Source organism: Chlorocebus sabaeus, chromosome 17 (genome assembly GCF_047675955.1).
Source record: "Chlorocebus sabaeus isolate Y175 chromosome 17, mChlSab1.0.hap1, whole genome shotgun sequence".
In the NCBI taxonomy this organism is placed as follows: domain Eukaryota; kingdom Metazoa; phylum Chordata; class Mammalia; order Primates; family Cercopithecidae; genus Chlorocebus; species Chlorocebus sabaeus.
In genome coordinates, this window is record NC_132920.1 from 61,803,806 (window position 1) to 61,830,438 (window position 26,633).

Sequence of the window (26,633 nt, forward strand, 5' to 3'; positions counted from 1 at the left end):
TGAATCACACTTCAGTCATTGAAGGTGCTAATCTGAAATAGCATCTATTTTCATTGTGATAACTCTGATGTCTCTGGTGGAACTGAGCACTAGAATTTTAGTTACGCTTGTTTTTAGAATTAATAAATATTCACAAAACTAGTCTTAGTAGTATTACTAAATACTAATAAAATTAAGTATAATGTTAACTGCAGGTTTTACATTGATGCTCTTATACGTTTGCAGAAGCTTACATCTATTCCAATTTTACTGAGAATATTTTTATTAAAAATGGTTTTTGGATTTTACCAAGTACTTTTTATGAATCAATTGAGACTATCATATAGTTTTTAGTTTTCTTTTTCTATGTGTCTTATAATGTCCTTTTCTGATTTTGGTATCAGGGCAATGCTGGCCTCATAGAATGAACTGGGAAATAATTCCTTCCTTTTTAATATTCTGGTATATCTTGTGTAGAATTGGTATTGTAACTTCCTTAACTGACTTCCTTAATTGACTGTTAGAATTCACCACCACCACTGGCATGGAGGTTTTTGCAGAAGTCTTCTCAGTACAAAATATAATTATTTGGTAAAGGGATGTCAGACTATTTCTTCTTGAATAAACTTTGATAGTTTGAATAGTTTTAAACATATTTTCTATTTCATCTCATCTGTAGAATTTACCGACACAAAGCTGCTCATAATTTTACTTTTCTTTTTATATCTGTTAAATACATGGTAATGTCATCTTTCTCATTCTTGATACTGAGAATTTATTTTTCTCTCTTTTTTTTCTTGATTAATCTAGCCGAGGGTTTATCAACTTTATTTTCTCCAAGAACATGAATTTTTATTCACCATTATTTTTGTTTTGTATTTTATTTATGTTCAATCTGATCTTTATTATTTCTTTTCTTTTCTTTATTTTACATTTAATTTGGTCTTCTTTTCCTAATTTTAAGGTAGAAGTCGAGGGTCGATTTTACATCTCTTCTTATATAAAGCATATGTTTAATGCTATGAAGTTCCACCTAAATTTGATTTAGTGGTATTTCTTGCATTCTGATGTGTTATATGTTCATATTCATTTAGGTAAAAATAATGTCTACAGTCCTTGTTTTTCTTCTTAAACTTATGGGTTATTTAGAAGTGTACTATTTAATTGCCAAATATTTGGGAATTTTTCCAGAGGTTATGTACTTTTTGCTTATTGATTAGTAATTTAATTATATTGTGGTCAACCAATATCCTTTTAACACTTTTATCCTTATAAATTTATTGATAACTGTTTTATTGCCCAGAATGTGTTATATTAAATGTTCTATGTGCACTTGAGAAAAGAATGTATATTCTGCTATTGTTTGGAGTGCAGGGTATTGTCTATAAATGCCAATTAACTCAATTTGGTTGAAAATATTGTTCAACTCTTCTCTACCCTTAATGATTGTCTACATGATCTATAATTTATTGATGGAGGGTATTTCTCAACTATAACTGTGGATATGTCTATTTCTTATTGTATTTTTGACAGTTTTTGCTTTATGTACTTTGTGGCTGTTATTACGTGTGTAAAATTTATAATTTTTGTATTTTCTTTATCAACTGACCCCATAACATTTAAAAGACCACCTTCAACCTTGATACTATTCTTTTATCTGAAATATAAGTTATCTGATATTAATATGGTCACTTCAGCTTCCTGTTGATTGGTGTTATCAAATATTTTCACATATTTTCACTTTTAACTATTTGTTAAATTTCAAGTGTGCTTCTCAGAGGCCTAAAAACAAAACTCGACCCAGCTATCCCATTACTTGATATATACCCAAAATAATATAAACCAGTGTATCATAAAGCCAAATGCATGCATATGTTCACTGCAGCACTATTCACAATAGCAAAGACATGGAATCAACCTAAATGTTCACCAATGGTAGACTGTATAAAGAAACTATGGTACATATATACCATGAAATATTATGCAGCCATAGAAAAGAATGAGATCATGCATGTCCTTTCAGGAAAATGGATGGAGCTGGAGGCCATTATCTTTAGCAAACCGACAAGAACAGAAATTCAAATACTGCATATTCCCACTTATTATTAAATCCAAGTATCGCATGTTTCCACTTAGTGGGAGCTAAATGATGAGAACACATGGACAATAGAGCAGAACAAAAGACATTGGGGTCTAAAAGAGGATGGAGGGTGGGAGGAGGGAGAGATTCAGGAAAAATAACTAATGGGTAATAGGCTTAATACCTGGGTGACAAAATAATATGTACAACAAATTCCCATGACACAGGTTTACCTATATAACAAACCTGTGCATGTACCCTTGGACTTAAAAGTTAAAAAAATAAAAATAAAAAGGCTGGGCGCGGTGGCTCAAGCCTGTAATCCCAGCACTTTGGGAGGCCGAGACGGGCGGATCATGAGGTCAGGAGATCGAGACCATCCTGGCTAACACGGTGAAACCCGTCTCTACTAACCATACAAAAAAACTAGCCGGGCGAAGTAGTGGGTGCCTGTAGTCCCAGCTACTCGGGAGGCTGAGGCAGGAGAATGGCATGAACCCGAGAGGAGGAGCTTGCAGTGAGCTGAGATCCGGCCACTGCACTCCAGCCTGGGTGACACAGCAAGACTCCATCTCAAAAAAAAATAAAAATAAAAAAAAAAAAAATAAAAAATGTGGGTTTCTTGCAGTATCATATAGTTGGGTCTTGTGTGTGTTTTTATCCAACCTGACAGTCCTCTTTTTACATTTGTAAGTTCTTCTGATTATTTTACATATATAAGTTCTTTTGGCCATACTGTCAGAGTCTACATCCTGGTGACATAGTAGAATCTCATTTCTGGGAGCCAATGAAACCCATGGACCAGTGTTTATGTTGTCTAGCTATTCTTAATTATATTCTTAAGATAAAATGTGTCACTCTATTTTGCCTAGGAAAATCAAAGATCTTTTGATACCATTTTCAAATTTGGATTTATGAATAAAATGATATAAAATTAAAGGATAATCTTTCATTTTTGCAAACTAATTATTTAAAAGGATAAACTGCATCACACATTTTTCTATTGACTTTAGAGACTAATTTGTAAGAAAATTTGATGTCTTTTTTCAAAATTTAAGGAGACTCCAAGGATAAATATGTTTTGTGATAAAAAGGTTTTTTTTGTGTGTGTGTATGTGTATATATATGTGTGTATATATTTATTCTATAGGGGAAAACAAAGTTTTTCATATGCTAGATCAAGTATTAGGAAAGCTCTTGATAATTCTTAGGATTTAACCTTGAAAGTAGATTATCCCTCGGGGTTAGAAAACAAATTTTTTCTTATGAAGTAAAAATGTTTAATTAAAAGTAAAAACATTTCCTTATGAATTAAAAATGTTTAAATAAATAAAAACGTTAAAAGTAAAAATGCTTAATGTTATGAAGTAAAAACGTAATTTATGAAGTAAAAATGTTTAGCCAATTTCATTGGGAATTTATCATATTATGAAGCATCTTGAAGTTTTCCAAAGGCTGTAGGCCTGTATGAGTTAACCAACCCGTCTCTGTATCAAAATAGTAAATCTGGAGAATGTGTTTTCCGTGTTTCAATTTCTCAGTAACCACAGATTAACATACTGTATTGACCATCTTACTAGGCGAGGAAATTCTGGGCAAATTATTTGTGTACTATATCCAAGAAAAGACAACTAAGTTTTTAATGACAATTGAGATAATTGTTTATATGTTGCTTAATTTTTATTTCTTACTTTTCATTAGAATTCTTTTATATTGTTCATTTCATCCTGAAGAAATTCATGAGCTCCCTCCTTGGGCTATTATCTCAGCTTTTAATTTCAAACTTACCATAAAAAACATTCAAAGTTCAATAGAATTTCAACTTCAAGAAATTTCTGAATTCTCATTTCATCAATGTAATGATCCCATATCATGTGCATAGTGTATATTTTCCTCTTATGAGTTAATATTTGATTATCACAATAGTCAAGTTCTTTAATTTTTGTTGTTTTCCTATTAATTTGCTATGTCACAAAGCAGTAAAAACATGTTAAGAGCTCTCACAGCTTTCAAATTGAAGTAGCTATCATCTTCAAAATTAAGATAAAAGAAAGACATTAAACTTTTAAAAGCTTGAACAAAAAGGCAGGCTTGCATGACCTTGGAAATACTGAAGGATGTTTAGCTTAGAACGTGGAAAAGAAAAAAAAATGCAATACCTTAAAAAACAAGTGTCTTACATCTCATCAAAACCTAGGAGGTCAAAGTAAGATTAAGATAATTTACTTTTAAAATTATATACTAATCCATATTTAAGAAAGATCCATAAAAACTCAGCTTATTAAAATGTGTGTCAGATATTTAAACAACATTAATTTACCAAGCAACATCTGTCTGTCTCAAGAAACAATCTGAGTATGTGCTTATAAATCTTTGTGATTCATCACAAAATAATAAGGCCAGATGCTGAGCACTTACAGTAGGTTCCATGGCCAAATGGACTTCATCAATGCCAGTTTTCAGCATAGATATTCTCTAAAGCATTGTAATTCGTCATACAGACAATTTTGCTTTCTACCCCTCATTTTTCGTACTAAATTAACATTTTCCCCTTTCTTGTTCCTTGTTTAGCTAAGAGCAAATAACCCCAAACAATAATTTATGTGGAAAGAAATATTTTTATTAAAAATAATTTTGTGATTGTTGTCTTTTAAAAGCCTAAATAAGTAATATCTAATGTTCTTAGAGATTAAAGAGAAATTGTACTTAATGTAATACATTTATTTTTAATGTAAACAACAAAAACATAAAAGAAAACAAATTTATGGTTTTCATAATATTTTGCATCATCATTTGAACTAAATTTACAGTCAGTAAATTATATATAATGGAAAGAAGCTAGAGTAACACTGTAATCATAAATTTGAGAATACAGAATCATTATTCTTAAAATTACTTAGATATGCAAATATTTTACTATGTAAAATGTAAACGTTGCTAAAAAACAAAACAAGAGGCTTTTTTCACCTAATAATACATATTATTTAAAACTATACCATTTTTTAAACATCTATGTAGTTATTTGCATCTTCATGGCATTAGATCATTGTTTCTTAAAGTTTTTTGACCAAGAGCGTCTACCAAAATAATCTGTTAAACATTCAATCCCAATATAAGAAAATTTATATGTTAAATATGTATACAATAGGAGTTAACGTATTATTTTAAGAAATCTTAGTATCTTTCTCATAAAAATTACAAATGGAATTTATATTTTTTTCTTCTCCACTCATTCATCATCTTGAATAAATCCAAGGTCTGTATACCTAACTGAATATTACTGTAATAATGAAGTAATGATTTGTGACTATAATATTCAAAAGAATTAAATCGAAATTTAGAGATAAAAAGAGAACGAGAATGACAAAATGAACATGATTTAATCATTTATTCACACTATTTTTAAAGCATTCACTTGGAAAATATGCATTTCAAGATTTTTTTTGGTAACATTATTTTCCATTCTATTGTTATGCATGCGCATAGTAACTGAAGCACACACTATAAAATTTTCTTTAAATATATATATTTTTGAAAACCATAAAGTACTAAAGTTTTGTCATATCTCACCCTATTTAAAGTGATAACTTTTAAATTAAAATAATTCACCATGGATACATTTGAAAGCAAAATCTTGTGATAGTAATTTATCAAAAAAAATAATTTTATTGACTTATCAAACTTTCTAAAAGAGATCATTAATCTTTTATGGTGTTATTATGAACAAAATGATTTTGTTTAGATATCTAAATTCTGTTTATCATCTTCTTGAATTATTTGTCAAGGAATCTAATTTATCTGGGCTGTATAAAATTGCTGCTTTGAGCTTTTATTTTTTCATCATTCTATTCCAATGTAAACTGTAATTTAATGAAAATGCTGTCTCTATTATACCATTACAGAATTTCTTGTAACAGTAACCCATTAAAGTATATTGAAAGTATTTATCATGGTCCTTGTGAGTAACAATAATAAAACAAATAGAAATCTGGGATATACAATCAGTACAAATAATTCAGAAGAATCTGCCTCCATGTATGAACATGTAAAACAGTTAAAACAATAACCATTAAACTGAAGAGTAAAACTAAAACTTATTTTTATAAATTCAATAAAGTATTGAAATTTACTAAATATCTCTATATCTAGAAATCAGAAAAAAATCACTCTATGTGATTTTATAGTAAATTTCTTTAAATTTGCCAATATTCTCAAATTAGTATACTTTATGAAACTGAAATTTAATTTTGATAGATTTTTATCCCTTTTCCAACCAAAGAGATAGTCTGAATTTGGCATATTATTCTTGTGAAAATATTATGTTAATGGTGATTTACATTGTATTGTCTTGGAACATAAATTTTCAATTTTTCATGTTTCCTTCATCACTATTTTTTCAAAATTTATATCATCACTTCCTTACTACATTATTTTTCCTAACTTTTTAATGAGAAAAACTATAAAGATATTGGTGTCTTTAAGATATTGGTGTCTTTCTACCTCCGAAAGAAATATCTTATTTTTTTAAATTAGAAAATACATTATTACCTATTTTCATATAAAAAAATATTCTTCTACATATATACATTTTAAAAAAGTGTCTCTCTATTTCAGTATGTATTTCTAAAGGTCTTTTTTAATAATACAAAACCTCAATACCATTATCACACATAATAATTTACAATCATTTTTTTGCTTCAACAATTAACAAGGTTATATTGATTTCTCCAATTTTTTTTTATAGTTTTTTTGGTAGCATCAGGGTTGAAATTTGGTCCATGCACTGTGGTTGGTTCGTAAGTTTCTTAAGACTCTTAATTTTTATGTTGGTCCTCAATCTCATTTATTTTCTCACATATCTTTTCCTCATAGAAGTCATCCAGACATTTTTTCCTGCGGTTTCATGACAGTCCAGTGTTTGCTTATTATTTCACTGTTGCATTGTTAACATATTCCTCCTCCTTTAGAGATAAATTTTAATTATGGTTCCTGAGACCTATAGGGTTAATTCTCTTCTTAACTTCTATTACGATGCAGTATTTCAAACGCTTAAGTGTCCATTTACTTACTTATATTAATATTTATACTTCTCTTTTCTAATATAAATGACAGAATTCGATAACACTTTCCCCACCTGGCAATATGCAATGGAGGTGACTCAATAAGCCCACCACACTTGATCTCTGTAGTAAATGACTCATAAAAATCCCATGAGAACAGGGTACAATATTCCCTTCGTTCTTGCATGTTACTGACCCTATGAGGGTTTTCTTTTCTTTCTTTCCTTCTTTAATTAATTATGTACGTATGTTATTTAATTTTTGTTTATTATTATTATTATCATTATTATTTTGGAGAAAAGGTCTCATTCTGTTGTCGAGGCTGGACTGAAGTGGCACAATAATGGCACACATTAGCCTCAACCTCCTGGGCTCAAGTAGTCATCCTACCTCAGCCTCCCAAGTAACTGGGACCACAGGCATGCACCACCGTGCTTAACTTTTTTTTTTTTTTTTTCCCCAGAGATCAGATCTCATTTTGATTATGTTGCCCCAGCTGGTCTTGAAATCCACCTGCCTCAGCCTTTTAAATTATTGGGATTACAGGTGTGAGCCACCATGCCCAGTGTTTTTCTGCATAAAAGTTAGTATGACTGAATAAAAAGTTACTGGTTCACATTATCTTTCCTTAAGCATATTTTAAAAGCTATTCCCATAACTCTGGCAAAAGCCATTGGTGAGACAGCCTGATTTTTGCCTGCATGCATAAATCCTCTTTTTTCAGTCTAATTTTTTTTATTAGTGTGTCTAATACCTTTTGGCCAGTATAGCTAGATACATGGTGAATACTTTTGATGTAGTTTCAAGTTTTGCTTTTTGTCCAGGAAAATTGTATTCCAATTATGGCTTTTAATTCTTATTTCCTTTTTTTTTTTTTTTTTCATTTTGAGAACTCTTATTGTACAAGTGGAGGATGCCTTTGCCTTATTTTAGATCCATCTCTAGAAGTTAAGAAATAACTACTCACTTTAGAAATAAGCAGTCAACTAACTACCTTCTTTTCTACTGCAGTTTGAATGAAGTGAGGGAATAAAGCTGGATTGCAGTGGTTTTTGTGGGGAGAGTGTGTTAAGAAACATTATCATTATAAAGTTCATAAAATAGCAAAAATGTAGCCTTTATTTTCTTAGTGCCAATTGCATTTAATATTTAAAAATTAAGTAATCAGGAAAATATAAAGACAAATATGTGGGCCGGGCGCGGTGGCTCAAGCCTGTAATCCCAGCACTTTGGGAGGCCGAGACGGGCGGATCACGAGGTCAGGAGATCGAGACCATCCTGGCTAACATGGTGAAACCCCATCTCTACTAAAAAATACAAAAAACTAGCCGGGCGAGGTGGCGGGCGTCTATAGTCCCAGCTACTCGGGAGGCTGAGGCAGGAGAATGGCGTGAACCCGGGAGGCGGAGCTTGCAGTGAGCAGAGATCCGGCCACTGCACTCCAGCCTGGGCGACACAGGAAGACTCCGTCTCAAAAAAAAAAAAAAAAAAAAGACAAATATGTAGGACTGTGATATAATAAGAAATATATATTTGATCTTCTTCCCTGTCCCTGGTTTCTAGCATGGAACTCTTAGAAACCTCAGAATTTTTAAAGTGGTAAAAGCAATAAAGGTAAAAGGAATATATTTTGTTATTCATAACACATCCCATCACTTTTCTTCACACCTGAGTTTATGTTAATGAGGTGACTTTTGGAAAGCCCCTAAGGATAAGGGGCTGGTTGCCAGGGTAATTTATCATGTGATTAGAGGGTTGGCTCTTCCAGCCTTACTCTCCTAAACTCCTAGGAGTGGGAGGGGCAAGGGTTTAAAGACTGACTGAATCATACACTGTCAATGATTTAATAAATCATGCTTATGAAATGCAGCTGCTGTAATAACCCAAAAGGACAGTTTGGAGAACATTCATGTTGTTGAACACATAGAAGTAGTGGGAGTGTGCCGTGCCCAGAGAGGGCGTGGAAGCTCTACGCCTTTTCTCCATAACTTGCCCTATACATTTCTTCCATCTTGCTCTTCCTGAGATATACCCTTTTAAAACAAACCAATAATCTACTTAAGTAAATTGTTTTCCTGAGTTCTGTGAGCCAGTCTAGCAAATTAACAAACCTGAGGAAGTCGTTGTAGGAACCTCCAGTTTGTAGCTAAGTCAGTCACAAATTGTAGATAACACCGGGACTAACCGCCTCTGAAGTGAGGGGGGCACTTTTGTGGGACAGAGCTCTTAACCTGTGAGATCTGTACTAACTTCAGGCAGTTAGTATCAGAACTGAGTTGAATCGTAGGACACCCTGCTGGTGTCACAGAAACAGCTGGTATTTAGGAAAAAACTCCACACATCTGCAGCCAGAAATGAAATCTTGAGAGTAGTAGCAGAGTATAGAAAAAAAGGGGAGTTTTTTTCTTTGAAAATGTAATGTATATTTTATTTTTAAAAAACACTATAGAAAACTATAGATTTCATAAAACATTGAGCTTAGCAGGATAAAATCTGGATAAGACTTAAGGTTCCTATTAATTCTTTTTGTTCAGTGTGTTTTGATGAAAATATTTGAGAACTCAATATCTTAAAACGTCATCTGTATGCATGTTGGCAGATTTAATCCTGTGTTGATCATCTGGTTAACCTAAAAATGAGCTACTTGCTTCATATGGATTTTTGTGCTTATATATAGTAAATTTAATATTCTTATAGCCAGTATATAATTAGATATGCAATGTTAAATCTATATTTACTCTAAAGACACTAGTTTCCATATATACTTCATTCTCCATATATCTTTAGGAAAACTTTACAGTCATGTGTTTTTAAATCATATTTGCTTTTTATACAAGAATATGTTTGTGTGCATGTGGATATGTGTGTGAAATATCACAGACTAGTAAAATTCATTGGTAATTTGTTTCCTTAAAGACAAATAAATTCTTAAAGCAAATAAACTGCTTAAATAAAGTTATGCTCCTCTTTCAACTAGTCAATTTCACAGAAAGTAAAAATTTACTTGTCAAAACATGGGAGAATTCACAGGACCTCTTTGTCTTAGTGTATGAAAAACATGTCTTCAAAATAACTAAAACTGAGAAGTGATAATTGTTTTTCTTCTGCCTTGAAGTAACTTTTTGCAACCTACAACTAGAAATGGGTTCAATTATTCAGTGAAACAATAACAACAGTAACATGTTTATGAGCACATGTACTTGGCAAATTACATTCTACAAACCAAGTTAGAAAACACTTGGAAAAGTTAACTGTAGTTATGAATTACATTATAATATACCTAAGTACGGGCAATGGTCTTTATACTTTAAATTTTTGTATAATAACTATCTAAACATAATTTTTGATAGCATGTACTTTAATGATATTAAATTATCAAAAATTCATGACAAAATTTTAGTAACAGTTTCAAGAAAATATTAGGAATATGGTAACAAAATTTATTTTTCAACATTAATAGGACCAACTGACATGTACTGCTTGACATTTGGATGGGGACTGTTTTTTTACAGGAATTATGTACAGTTGAACAAAACCTTCCAACAGCTTTTAAGATATGCTCAATTTATCTAACATTCTTCTTATGAAACTTTCATAAAATGTATCAAATATTTTCTAACAGAATAAGCTAAATCTAGTATCTATTATAATGTGCAAGATATTTAGGAATAAGTAACATTATCAGGAAACATAGCGAAGTTTATGAATTCATTTTTAATTCCTATGCAATAGGCCATGGAGACAAACATTCTCCAGCTTAATAATCCAAGCATATCTATCCTCTGTTACATAAAATAGCCCAGTGATTAATCTGCATTCAGTACCAGAAATACAGCACAAAGGAGAAACAGATCAGAAATATAAGTTTCAAAGATAAAACAGAAAGGAGTGTGGCATGTTAGAAGACCTATGGCTTTTCATAATAAATCTATCTCCAAGATTTCTGCAAGTGAAGCACTTTTATAAGACATTCAATGGATGGATTTTAATGCCGTAGATAAAATTCTATTAATATTATACATAGATGTTGCATTTTTATTTACTTTAAGTGAATGTGCACATGTGGATATAAGCTCCTTCACTAAGAAATAAAATTTTAAGTGAGAAAAAAACAGATACTATCATCTGAAATAAGCCCTTCATTTTCCATTAGAGGAAAATACCCTTTGGAGTTCTAACAAAAGACATACACTGAACTTAATGACTAGAATTTAATTTTACAGTACAGTAGAAAATATAAGAGGAAGGAGAACTTTTCTGGAGCAGCCACAAGAGATTCACCAATAAAATGTCAGAGATGAGAAATAGGAAATCTGCTTTAACATCAGATGTGAGGGAGGAGATGAAGATTTCTAATATCATCACCCTGGTGTACTAGTAATAAGATAAGGATCTTGCAGAATCTGTTCAAAGTCTGATATAATTCTTTGGTGAGTACTCCCTTAGAACAATATAATTTTCTAAAATATCATCCCTAGAGTGTGCAATTCTTCAGAGAAGGTTAAATTTTCCTCTTGGTTATAGAGTTTGAAAATGCCACAGCTAATTACATGGAAATATTAGACATTTCATGAATCAATTTGGTAAAACTGTCTAAATTGATGAAGATGGCTTCATTTTTCTAACAAATCTAGTCTCTCTTACTAGGGAATCAGAATCTCAAGTTACCTTCTGAATATTGGTACCTTCATTTAGGGTACTCCTGAAAAAAATATTTTCCAAATCTTAATTTAGAAATGATTATTTGCAGAATGAAAAATGAATAATTAAGAAGAGTCATCCTTAGAACTAATAGATGTTACTAACACCAAGTAAACTAAACCAAAAATCAGAGTAAATATTTAGGTGATACATTAGTACTTTCTAACTTTCTAAAAAATTCATAGTCCTGTGATAAATACATGAAAATAATTAAAAAGATGCAATAAATGACCTTGTGCTTTAATTTTTGATGAATAATTCCCAAATACTCTACTGTGAAAACATAAGCCCACACAAAGTAGCCTTATTTATACTAGTCCAAATTAGAAACAACCTAAATTACCATCACTAGGAGTATGAGTAAATAAATGGAAGTATAGGCACATGAAGGAGAAATTCTCAGTGACAGAAAACAATGAACTACTGACATACACAATAACAGGGATGACCCTCAAAAGCATTATGTTAAGTGAAAAAAGCATGGACAAGTCAATATATGTCTACTTACGCAATACTAGAAAAAGGACAGAAGATAGCAATAGAAAGCAGATTAGTGCTCACCAGGGACCAGGGGTGGAGGGAGGCTCAAATGATTTTTTTTGGCCAGACAGGGACCTGCTGCCTTAAAGGGAAGGTGCCAGTCTTGGTATGATTGATCACCTGCTAACTAAAGAGTCCCTGAGCCTGGAATAACCAACAATGATACTCAGACACAATGTCGAGAAAATTCGGTAGGAGTCTGAGAATTGATGGTTTCAGGAGAGACTCAGTACATTCCCAGTTGTGGCAGCTATGGGGCAATTTTTCCACTTAAAAAAGGTGCAGGGAAAACTAAGGTAGAATTCGTCCTGTACCTTAGGTGGGCCACAGTGAAATACAGCACCAAGTGAATTCTTGAGATCCCCAATTCTAGGACTTGAATCTTAACATGCATTTCTCAACCTTCCCTGGCCAGAAAAAAAGCCTAAGGGTGAGTTTCAGGTCAGGAAGCATTCACCACAAGCTGAATGAATGACTTGGACCTTAAGGAATTATCAGTGGAAATATCAATGGTAGTCTGACAGTACACACCATGTGCCAGTGGTGGCAATGGCCATGGGTAAGGCTCCTCTGCCTTTGGAAAGAGGGGAGAAGAGTAAGAAGAAATGTATCTTGTGGTTTGTGTCAGCTCAGCCACAGTACAAGAGAACACCAGGTAGACTTATAAGGTTTTTGACTCTAGTGCCAGGCTACCAGTTGATAGTTATGCACCCACTTGGGGTCTGGGGGTCATCACCACCCAGAAGGGAAGGACACAGACCTGGTGAGCTTTGCCACCTGCTGATTATAGAACCCCAGAGCCTTGAGCAAACATAATCAGTAGCCAAAAAGCGGTTATAGAAGGCCATAGGCAAGATCTAGCACCTTGCGCTTCGGGTTTGACCCCACATAGTCATAGTGGTGGTAGCCACAGGGGTGCTTGTGTCACTCCAATCTCAGCTTTAGGTGGTTTAGAAGAGAGACAGAGATTCTGCATGTTTGGGAGAAAGTAAAGGAAGAGAACAAGAGTCTCTGCCAGGTAATCCAGAGAATTCTCCTGGATCTGTTCCAAGACCATTGTGATTGTTAATACTGAGTGTCAACTTGATTGGATTGAAGGATACAAAGTATTGATCCTAGGTGTGACAGGGTGCTGCCAAAGGAGATTAACATTTGAGTCAGTGGGGGGGAAGGCAGATCCACCCTTAATCTGGGTAGGAACAATCTAATCAGCTGCCAGCACAGCTAGAATATAAGCAGGCAGAAAAGTGTGAAAAGAGAGTTTGGCCTAGTCTCCTAGACTATATCTTTCTCCCATGCTGGATGCTTCCTGCCCTCGTACACTGGACTTGAAGTTCTTCAGTTTCGGAACTCAGACTGGCTCTGCTTGCTCCTCAGCCTGAAGATGGCCTATTGTGGGACCTTGTGATCATGTGAGTTAATACTTAATAAACTCATATATATATATACACACACACACACACATATACACACACATATATATACATAAACTTAATAAACTCCCATATATATTCATATATATATGAATATGTAAATACATTTCATTAATTCTGTTCCTCTAGAGAACCCTGACTAATAAAACCATCAAGATGGTACCTCTATGAGTCTGCAAGAACCACAGTATTATAGGGCTTGGGGTACCCACAAAAACAGAAAAAACTTATATCACAAAATCCAAGTATTTTCAAATATCTGGAAAGCATTCCCAAGAAGGACAGGTACAAACCAACCCAGATAGTGAAGATTATAATATATACCTAACTCTTCAGTGCCCAGACACCAAAGATTATCTACTATCATCAACACCATGTAGGAAAATGTGACTTCACCAAATGAACTAAATCAGGAACCAAAGATCAATCCTGGAGAAACAGAGATATGTGACCTTTCAGACAGAGAATTCAAAATAGCAGTGTTGAGGAAACTCAATGGAATTCAACATAACACAGAAAAGGAATTCAGAATTCTATTAGATTAATTTAACAAGGGATTGAAATAATGAAAATGAATCAAGCAGAATTCTGGAGTTGAAAAATGCAACTGGCATACTAAAGAATACATCAGTCTTCTAATAGCAAAATAGATTAAGCAGAAGAAATAATTAGTGAGCTTGAGCACAGGTTATTTGAAAATACCCAAACAGAGGAGACAAAAGAAAAGAGAATAAAAACAAACAACCACAACCATAGGTTCTAGAAAACATCTTCAAAAAGGCAAAATGTTATTGGTCTTAAGAGGAGGTATAGAAAGCGATAAGGGTATAGTTTATTCAAAGGCATTATAACAGAGAACTTTCCAAACCTAGAGAAAGATATAAATATTCAAATACAAGAAGGTTATATAACACCAAACAGATTTAACCAAAAGAAGACTACCTGAAGGCATTTAATAATTAACTCCCAAAGATCAAGAATAAAGTAAAGCTACTAAAGCAGCAAGATAAAATAAACAAATAACATACAATGGAGCTCAAATACATCTGGCTACAGACTTTTCAGTGGGAATCATATAGGCCAGAAGAGATTGGCATAACCTATTTGAAGTGCTGAAGGGAAAACACTTTTACCCTATAAGAGTAAATCTTCAAACATGAAGGAGAAATAACGACTTTCCAAGACAAACAAAAGGGAGGCTGAGGCAGGAGAATTGCTTGAACTCATCATCAAGAGAGCAGAAATAATTGAAATTGAAATGAAGAAAATTATATGAAATGTCCGTGAAATAAAAAGTTGGTTTTTTGAAAAGTTAAAAACAAATTGACAAACCTTTAGCCAGAATAATTAAGCAAAAAAATATATTTATATATATTTATATATTTAAATATATCGATATATTTATATATTTAAATATATGTATACATATATTTATATATTATAAAATATATATTTATATGTTTAAAAATATATATAATAAATTAATTAATTTATTAATATATGCATCCTGGAAGTGCATAAAACACTGTCCTGCTGCAAAAAAAAAAATCAAGTGGTGCAACTGATTGCGTTTATAGCAAAATATGTAAATTTGTATTTGTATCCCTGGCATTTCATTTTCCTCAGTGTTTTTGACTTCCCTCTTGGTGAACCCATACACCCAGAAAACAAAAGTAAACTCTGCAGTGTTGTTGTTGATTAGATTGAGAAGCTGCTGATTTTTTTTTTTCTTTTTTGGTTTTTCTTTGAGCTCTGTTTAGTGTCATTAACTAAAGCCAGAAAACAGTTTTCTGCTGTCTAACAATGATTGTGAAGAGCCCAAACACATTTTCAAGCATTCATGACAACTCTATTCAACTAAGGAATGATTCAGATATTTATGACTGATAAAAATAGATTACTATTCAACTTTTGAATGACTTGTGAATTTAAAAAACTGATAAGAAAATAGAACACTGTCAAATAAACATCACTGCAACTAATGAAATTCAGAATCTAAATTAGTGCTGATGATGCACTTGAGTTAAGTGCAGAATTTTTCTCGTTAACATTCCCACTCTGGGCCCATTATCCTCTTAACTGTACCTCCAAATTCCCCAAGCTGTACTAGAACAAGTTGTCCAAGTTTCTCTTTAAAAAACATGGCTTATATTGGGGTCATTTCAACTATTAAAATAAACATTTAACGTAATCTTTCAAAAAACATACAAATAATAACAACAACAATCTTTGCACTGAAGATTTTTCTATGAGATTAAATATCATTATTATTTTGGTTTTTCAATAACCATTCCCACAGGGTTTGACATTAAAATTATCCATAAATTAATAATGTATTATATGTTACAAGCAAAATAAAGCTATTTAAGTAAATGTTCTTTCTAATATTCAATTCTATTAAAACAGTAACTTATTAGTATGGGTCTTTGCTTTGGTTACTGAATTTGTAGGCAAAGCAAAGATAGAATCCAGTATAAAATATTAAGTAAATCTTAATATTTTTAAAAAGTAAAATATGCAATGCAGAACTTGAGAAATTATACATGCTCTAGATTTGCTCGCTATACAACTATGGGTGTTTTATACAACTATGGATGTTTTAATCAGTGCTTTCTATTAAATAAAATAACATGTACATATCTATATAGATACACAGGCAAACATACAAACACACACGCACGTGCACACACACACACCCCTCTAGAAATTATCAGTCTGCACTGATCACCATTAGAGGACAGCAGAGAGAGATATATATAAAATATATGTATTTATATAATTATGTATTTATAATAATATATATTATACATACATACATAATATATGTATATTAGATTATACATATATTATATATTATATATACATAATATATAATGTATATATAATATATATTATATATAAATAATTTCATATAATTTTGAATTTCATTCAAAATTCACATATATGTATGATATATGGAGAGAGAGATTATCCGCTAAATAATATGTATGTGGTACTAAATATATATATGTTTTGGTAATATGTATGTGGTACTAAATATATATATATTAATAGAATACAAATACATCTTTCTAAACAAAATTGCCTTTGGATTCTCTCATTTTTCTCTAATATAACAATCTGATCTAAGTAAATCATGTCAATGGGTACATATATTCCCAGTAATCTTGGTCTAGGTGTTGCATAAACTGATCTCATATCTAAATTCTTCCTTCAATAAAATGTGAGAAATGACTAATGACGTAACAAACTCAGTTAACAGTCTCCTCACAAAAACACTATATTGAACATTTTGTTGACCAAGACAAATCTTTAACAATCTAAAATATTCAAAAGGAGGGACTAAGTAATAAAAACTCTCCCAGTCTTGGTCTGAGGCAGTACTTTCTGTGTGGTGCCATTTACTTTCCCTTTTGGGATCCATCTAGCATCCCTGATAAAATGCTAGAACACTTGCTTTGTGAAGTTGTAGTAAAATTAAGAAGACTTACAGAGAAATTGGAATCACCTGCCCAATTAACCTTGAGTCTTGTGACATTAAATCAGACATCCAAAAACAGAAAGACTTTAAACCAGCTTTATGACTAACCTAATGCTTTTGAAACTAGAGCTTTCTATTTTTGATGTCTAGTGTCTCATAAAAAGTCTTTACCAAGAAGAAATGTTTAAATTGCCTCTCTTGGCAGCCTTTTCTTTGACAAGTTTTAAATAAAATGTTGACATGTGCTTCAATTATTTGATAGTGGGAGAGGCAAATTCAAAATAAGTTGTAAATACAATACAATAAAATACAAAACAGAACAAAACTAAACTAAAAACAAACACCCAACACACACACATGCACGCATGCACACGCATGCACGCACACACCCCTCTAGAAATGATCAATCTGTGCTTATCGCCATTAGAAGGCAGCAGAAATGCAAAAAGAGAATATAATTTTACATATAAAGTAGTAGTAATGTGTTCGAGTTATTTATTGTTGCATAACTAACCATGATACCTTTAGTGGTCTAAAATAATGATTTTAGTATTATTATTATGTACATGGTTTCTGTGGGTCAGAAATTTAGGTAGTGTACCATGAATATAGCTTGCATCTCTGCTCCAGGATTTTTTGGGCCATGGATAGGAAGACTTGAGCAGCTGATCACTCAAATGGCTAAGGACTGGAATCATTTGGTGAATTCTTTACTCGCATGTGTAAACCCTGCGCTAAGATGACTCAAAGGCTGGACTGAAGTAGGACTGCCCACTGGCACCTATACATGGCTTTCGATGTAATTTTGGCTTTCTTCACAGTAAGTAGCATCAGGATTTTCAGAATCTCTGCAAGGCAGCTGTAAACTCCAAGAGAGTGTTTCTGCAAATGAGAAAGAAGGGGCACAGCTTCTTCCAATGTAGCCCCGAAAATCACAAACCACCATTACTCTCTGCATTGGATTGGTTACAAGCAAGTCACTGAAACTATTCAGATTCAAGGGGAAGAGAACCGGACCCTATTCATCTCTCTCCAAGAGAAATGTCAAATAATTTGCAACCATTTTCAAAAGTTCCACAGAATGTGAAATTTAAAATATTCTCCAGAATATTTTATGTTTTGGTTATATATATTGGTTATATTGCATTTGTACTTTTACTATAATATTTTTAGGCTGAGCACAGTGGCTCACACTTGTAATTCCAGCACTTTCTGAGGCTGAGGCAGGCAGATCACCCGAGATCAGGAGTTCAAAACCAGCCTGGCCCACATGGCGAAACCCCATCTCTACTAAGTATAAGAAAATTAGCTGGGCATGGTCTTGGGCGCCTGTAATCCCAGCCACTTGGAAGTGTGAGGCAGGAGAATCGCTTGAACCCACCAGGTGGAGGTTGCAGTGAGCCGAGATCATGCCACTTCACTCTAGCCTGGGCAGCAAGACTGAGACTCCGTCTCAATTAAAAAAAAAAAAAAAATTCAGATCAACAGTAAAGCTTATGACCAAAAGTAATAGACCATCCTCAGTGGTAGAAAAGAACTACATCATTATAATTCTGGTTTATAAAATGTAAAATGTCTAAAAATTTCTATTTTCATAGGTTATTTTTTAATAGCTTCATAAATAAAAATGTCTTGCAATATGGTAGGAGAGACCCTGATTCTGTGATTCCCTCATTTCACTCTTCTAGGGAAATAAGAGCACAGTACAAATAATGAGTGACAAGTGACAATCAGGACAAGCTACTATAGAAGCAGCATTAATAAAATGTTTTCTGTATATGAAACTTGGTTTATGGCTGTGACATTAGGTCCCTGAAAGTTTCCAAGGAGCAGGTCTTAATTACAAAAATTAAAAGGAATTTGTCTAGATGTGAATAAAATCAGATGAGAGGAAATTAATGATTTAAGATAATTCATAACTTTGATTCAAAATTCATAAAACATTACTACCTCATATTCTGTCATTGAAGCTTATGAAGAAATAGAGCCCAGATAACTTTATGGCTTTTTTTTTTTTTTCATTCTAAGGTCACAGGCACACTACACTGAATGATAAATTATTCATACATCAAAAGATGAAGATGCTAGTTTGAAAAATTGTCTCACAAATATAATGATACATTTCACTCTTCAACTCAAACCTAATTAGTTTAATTATTGGGTCATATATATTCCAAATACAACACATACTGAAATAATCTATTGGTTCAACATGCAACATAAGTTTCACTGTATTCCCACAAATATATATATTTTAACACAATGTTTCTTATCGCAAGAGTTACGGTTCAGGTGGGATCTTTCAGTCTGTTACTCCTACTCTAAAATTCAAATCAGAGAAATGGAAAAGTTGATTGAATCAAATATAAACAAAATTCCACGTATCTGTATTTTATAATATTCTGCTTATGTTTCACAAACACAAATGATATTTAAGCAAGTTATTATGCTGATTCCTTTAACTGTGCTGGAAGTCAAAATGAGTTAGCCATTCTTTTCTTCAGAAGGCCAGTTGAGAAAGAAATGTTGTTGATCTGCTGTGCAGTTCATTAGAGGCACAGCTAAAATGAAAGTCAGGGTGTCTGGGCTCTTGATTTTGTAGGATTATAAACTGCTTTGGTGTTCAAGATATTAAAACATTGAAACAGGAGTGTATGTAACACAGCCTGACTGACAAGCAGTGAGCATGACTTCACTCCTTCAGGATTTGAGAGCCTATCACGCTGTTTGATGTTAGGCAGAGCCCAGAAGCCAGATGAGAGACAGCTGTTGCTAGGTTCACACCCACATTGCCCACTAGGCAGCCACATCTCTTTGAAGGTTTTTTGTTGATTTTATTGTTGATGAAAATCAATTTGCCATGAAATCAGAAAGAATTTACTAAAGTAGTCATCACAAAATGCAGAAGCAATCGAAAATCGAACTGCATGTTATTACTGCATCAAAGACAGAAAAGCTTACCTTGAGAAGTATTACATATTTTTCAAATAAAAGTCCACCAAACAGCACTGTACTTTTAACACAGAATCATGAGACTGCTTTAATACCCCGTTTCGTAATTTCAGCCAAGCTTATTAACAGAAATGCCAAAATACCTGACATTACAACATAATTTATTCACAACATGTCCATTTGTGATTTCCATTTAAGGACAATAGGTTAGTCTAAGAAATTTGCTTTCAAGCTTTCCTATTTTCCTTACTCTTTTCTGGGTGTCTTCAGCTGTTGTCTGATTTTCTGTAACTCCTCTAGCCCTTTCTCTTAGAGATAATATGTTCGTTTGCCACCGTTTTCAAAAATAAGCTTGTAGAACCACTGCTTCCTCTGTTCTCCTTCACCAGTCTTTGCCATCAACACCACCAAAAATAGCAACATTCTATCTGAAGCTACAGTAAGTTACCCTGAAGATTGCTCAGAAGCAACTGCCAGTGAAACCGGCAGCTGTGTGGTTGTTTAGAACCAGCTGGCCATATGGTGTATGAAGACTTAGGCTTTAAAGAACTTTCTAAATTGCTAGTTAATTTCCTGAGGTATTTTGAAATATTGCATACATACTGTATATTTTCCTTTCTAGATTTCTCTAAGAATACTTTTTCTTCTCACAATTTAAAATGTAGCTTCTGTGAAAGCATTCCTGGCTGGTCTTAAGCAGGAAGTGAGTTCATATGTTGTGGGATCTGACCAATACAGGAAAGAAATCATGACTGTATGGTAGGATTTTGCTACTGGTGCTACCTTGAGTACTACTATATTTTACTTTGTTTTGTTTTCTTTTTCTGCTTACAGATTTATTGGCTAGGTATAACTAAACAGCCTCCAGCTGAGGCAGGAGGATCACTTGAATCCAGGAGTTCAGGACCAGCCTGGGCAACAAAATGAGACTCCATCTCTACAAAAAATAAAATAAAATTAGCCAGGTGTGGTGGCATTCACCTGCAGTCCCAGATGCTTGGGAGGCTGAGGTGGAAATATCACGTGAGCCCTGAGCCTGGCGGTGGGTCAAAGTTGCAGTGAGCTGTGATTGCACCACAATAGTACCACCGCACTCCAGCCTGGGCAACAGAAGGAGACACTGTCGGGAAAAAAAAAAAAGAGAGAGAGAGAGAAAAGAAAAAGAAAAAGAAAAAAAGACATATATCGTGTAGTACCTTAGCAGCATACTGAACACAGAAAAGCAATCTGCATTATCATGTCTTAGAAAGGTGAAGCAAACATGTTATTAAATAGTATATTCTACAAAGTCACCTAACTGTGAAACCACAGAGAAGAGTGCTGGCCCAGACCTTGTAAAGCACACAAGGAGCCCCTCATGTGGCTTCGGTTATTTAGTTTTTCTGTTGGATAAAAAGATTGGCAGTTGCATGTTGAACTTCTTAATACTTGCTGATCTAAATTTTAAACATGGCTAATCTTTGTAAAGTCAGGCAAAGTTGAGAAGAGGGTTGTGAGAGGCCTGACTAAAGATTGGTCAAGGAGAGTCCTTGTCAACATACATACCCATACATGTTTGTGTGTATGTATGTGTGTGTCCTTGGACATATTACATTTCAATGCCTGTTACATCCACATTGACATGTTGAGTAGGTAAATATATAAATTTAGAATCTAGCACTTAAGGGGGAGACTGGAGGCTGGACATAAATTTGAAGTTTTCGGGAGTTTTACTATAAAGAAATCAGATGGTAGCCAAAGGGCAATAAGTAGAGTTATTAAATGAATATATGGCTATAGTTATTATAATAGTTTTAGATATAGCTATGGTTATACATAAAGTACAGATTCTCCCTCAGGGCTTTCACACTTGGCATTCTCTCTCCTTTTTGATATTTCTGTTTGGCTTGTTCTCATCTTCCAGTGTTCTTTCTAACTCATCACTGTACCAAAATTTGCTCCCATCACAACTAACTTCTGTTCCCTCCTTCTGTTTCATTTAAATCAATAAAAGTTATCAATCCTTTTTTTTTTTTTGAGACAGAGTCTCGCTCTGTCGCCCAGGCTGGAGTGCAGTGGCCGGATCTCAGCTCACTGCAAGCTCCGCCTCCCGGGTTTAGGCCATTCTCCTGCCTCAGCCTCCCGAGTAGCTGGGACTACAGGCGCCTGCCACCTCGCCCGGCTAGATTTTTTGTATTTTTTACTAGAGACAGGGTTTCACCGTGTTAGCCAGGATGGTCTCGATCTCCTGACCTCGTGATCCGCCCGTCTCGGCCTCCCAAAGTGCTGGGATTACAGGCTTGAGCCACCGTGCCCAGGCTCAATTCTTAAAAGTATAAAATTTATTCATGTATTTATTATCTGTCTTTCCCATTGGAATGTAAACTCTAAGACAGTAAAACCTTGCCTTCATTAATATAAACTAGAACTGTGAATTACACAAAATATGTTCAATAAATAAAGCACGAATATATGCCAGTTTGTATGGTTGTATGTATGCACACATACACACTTTTATTGCACAATCTCATGTGATTTATTTAATAATTAGAAATAAATATGTAAAATCTTCTTTCCTGTTCATGTCCTGATGCAAAGAGGCAAAATAACAGCATCATAATCAATAATTTACTAAGGATTTATTTTTTATTTTAATCAAGTGTTTACTAAGGTAAATTTTTCATATCCATGCCTGTGATTTTATTTCAGCTAGGTGTCCAATACTTTAGAAAGTTAAGACCTTATCATTCAAAAGCAAGCAAGTGGAACAACAACAACAACAACAAAAAACGAATGAAAAAAAGGCCTTATCTAGATTCTAAAAAATATTTTGCAATGCAATATATTATTATTATTTAATATGTTTATTTTATTTAATTTGGTAAAAAGTGAAAACACTCAAATCACAGTCAAACATGATGGATCATGCAAAGAGTATTAAGAAACTGAATTGTAAGTAACAGGTAATATGAGTAAATTAAACCTAATGGAATCTTAATAGAAGCAAATTTGTTTCCTATTGGATTTTCCAATACTTTTGCTGGTAGCTAACATGCTCATAGGAAAAAAGAAATCTAGTTTAAAACTTTATGAACAGGAAAAAATGTACAAATATATGAGAATAGAAAATATGCATCCATCTGTTTTAAAAGATATAGAAATACCACATGGAGATTCTGCATGTGCAAAGCTAACTAGAACAGTTCTCCATCCTGGAGATAAACAGATACAGTAAAATGTGTTAAGTGATAAAAGAGGACTTAGGAGTTCAGGGAAGCCATGCTGGGGAGACGATGACAAACTTAAATCTTAAAGAATGTGTGAGACTATAGGAACACACAGTATGAAATTTATAATATAAGAGCATGAAGTATTTGGGAAATTCATAACAAAAACAATATTAAAGAATAGACGAAAGTACAGGCATAGATTATTATGTGTCATTTTCTCCTCCTATATAAAGAAATCTAAACTTGTGGCAGAGACAAAAGCTTATCTCATGTCTAGATGCTGGTGCGCTCACCTCTTAAATACTTACAATATTTAAGTGTCGTCAGAGATATCTAGAGGCAGGAGGGTTGGCAAGAAAGTAGTTGTTGCTGAAATTGTACACAGTATAGAGTAATCAAAAGTTATCCCGAAGAAAGGGCTAGTAAAAATCATTCCTTCTGTGACTTTCTACAGTTGACTATTGAACCATTCTGAGAAAGCGCCTAAATAGAGAGTTTTGCCCAGACTCCTAATGTAGACTTATTACAGTAAAGATACTTTATGTATGATATATTCACCAGTTCAGTGACATTTCACCCTATAAATTTCCTTATTTAATATGTTTCATTAACGCAGATACAGGACTCCTGAGCAATTTTCTAAGGATTCTTATAGTCAAAAATAAATATTTGAACATTTCATTCTCCGTAATAACATTACCAAGTCATAAGAGTGTGGCCTGGTCAAATGATATTACCAAACACATCCAGCCTTTCCCAGTGAATTCTCAAAGATCCTTTTGGAATAAATCTCTACAAATTGTCATTTCTCCCAAACACTGAATTCTAACACCGAGAAAATTGCTAACACTTTATAAAATAAGAAATAATGTAGTTCAGATGTGAAATCAATCATTTCAAACATCAAATTTGATATATCTCTTAGCTTATTGTTCTTTTGGGGGTCAGGTGAGTTGTTTAATATCATTGAAACATTTCAAGAAATAAGCAGGATTCTTTTAGATTTGCAGATAAGTATTTGAAATTGCTTCAGGTAAGAGGATCCAAGTGAAATAGAGCAGAGAGATTAAATGAGAGAATGATACAATGGATGTGATTAGGTGATATGATTGAAGAAAGAAAAAGGAACCAGCCAGGGAATTAAAGAAAATGAACACAGACATATAGAAACATCCTACAGAGGACACAGAAAAAGTGAAACGATTTGATAGCAACCTACACAAAGGACTAAAGAAAATGAAAATACAGAATATACTTCTGAAAAGAAAAAGAAGGGAGGCCAATAATTGATTTTTAGGAAGACAGCAGAGATAGCAGAAAGTGGCACAGGGTGATCCCAGGAGACGGAAATCACAGGAAATGGTGAAAGAGCAGTTCAGGCATGCTTGTAAATTTGGCCATCAGTGTTACAGGTAACCTCCTGAATGTGTTAAATATCAGATTCAAAGTTCAGTACCTTGGCTTTATCTCTCATTGATCCTTTGCCCAGGATAGACATTTTAGCACCTGTTTCTTCCTGTAGCCTCTTCAAGGAGTTTCCTCTTGGTCCAAGCAATTTCCCCACAAAATTGAACTAGGAAACAAAATCAATAGAATGCCTGTTTTAAGGTACAATAAAGTGATTATTTGCACCAAGAATAATTGATGGGTTATAGGTTTTTCAAACTTTACCACTGAGAAGAGAGTCATGCCATAAACACACACACACACACACCCCCCAAACCATTTCAGATATCTAATCTAACATTCATTTTAAAAGCTATATCTCTTCTTAAAACAATGCCTAAGTCAAAAGTATGTTGAAAATATCATTTACATATATAATCAAATGAATCATTTATTAAGGAAAGAAATTAAGGAGAATCATGCTGGTTTACAGAATTTCTAAAGGCTTCTTCTCTCAAATTATATTATTGAAATAAGAGATGATTTTTTTCTTTTTTTTTTTTTTTGTTTTTTGAGACGGAGTCTCCCTCTGTCGCCCAGGCTGGAGTGCAGTGGCGCCATCTCGGCTCACTGCAAGCTCCGCCTCTCGGGTTCACGCCATTCTCCTGCCTCAGCCTCTTGAGTAGCTGGGACTACAGGCGCCTGCCACCGCGCCCGGCTAATTTTTTGTATTTTTAGTAGAGACAGGGTTTCACCGTGGTCTCGATCTCCTGACCTTGTGATCCACCCGCCTCGGCCTCCCAAAGTGCTGGGATTACAGGCGTGAGCCACCGTGCCCGGCCATAAGAGATGATAAGTCTATAAACCTGCAAAATTGCAAAAGTTTGCAATCAATATTTTAAAATTGATATTTAAATTGATATCTAAAATAAAATTTGATATTCAAGTTTGTTAGGCATTGTCTGGTGTCCATAACTTTCTATTACAACTTTCATAATCAGGAATAAAGGGACTCAATTATTCTTCAATCTTACATTGTCTCTATTAAAGAGTTGTTTTAGGATTAGTAAATAAAAGATGTGAGCACATAAAAGTTTAAAAACAGTACTTATAAAGCATATATACAAAACACTTTGTCTAAATGAAAAATTCTAGGGTTCCACACAATTTGCTTAATCATCTTGAAACATGAATAAGAACAAGTGAACTAAGAGCAGTTGTGAAAGCATTTGTGTTAGCTACTAAAGGAACATTACCAAACTGAATGGCCAAGGTAATAATTTGTGCTATAATTCGTTGAATAAATTAAAAAATACAAAGAACATAGAATGCACCAAAAACTATCTTGGGAACACAAAGAACAATGATAAGCATGACTAAGTAAAATTGCTTTCTATATCAGATTTTTCCCTCCCTCCCTCTCTCTCTCTTTCTTTCTTTCTTCCCTTTCTTCCTTTCTTTCTTTCGCCATAATCCCTCAGTAAGAAATACACCACAGTTAACGATATAAAACTCAGGTTTTTTTCCCCAAGTCTAGGATAAAAAGACAGATATCTGTTCTTACCAAATTTATTCAATTTTGTCCTGGAGTATGGATTGTTGTATGTATAGGTAAATAGACATGGGATAGTATAATGCCCAAAAAGACTATACATAGGTGGTTGATTTATTTTCAGCAAAAGTGCCAAAGCAACCAAATTTGAAAAGTAAAGTGTTTTCAACAAATGGTACTGAAACAATTAAATATCTGTATGAAAAAGAAGGAAAACAAAAAACAACCTTTCACGACCTCTTTCACACTTAGGCAAACCT

The 26,633-nt window shown here is 33.5% G+C and overlaps 1 protein-coding gene across 16 annotated transcripts in view; it reads right to left on the reverse strand.

The window, feature by feature from the left end:
* The window catches only part of KHDRBS2 (KH RNA binding domain containing, signal transduction associated 2), a 638,920-nt gene that overhangs the window by 372,298 nt on the left and 239,989 nt on the right, over positions 1-26,633 (reverse strand). For all 16 annotated transcript variants that reach the window (XR_012089217.1, XR_012089216.1, XR_012089204.1 and 13 more), the window contains exon 3: positions 24,892-25,008. Coding sequence is in view for 1 of the 16 variants with exons in the window: in XM_008013623.3 (XP_008011814.1) it covers positions 24,892-25,008 (117 nt within the window). In the remaining 15 variants the exon portion in view is untranslated. The remainder of the gene's footprint in view (positions 1-24,891; positions 25,009-26,633) is intronic.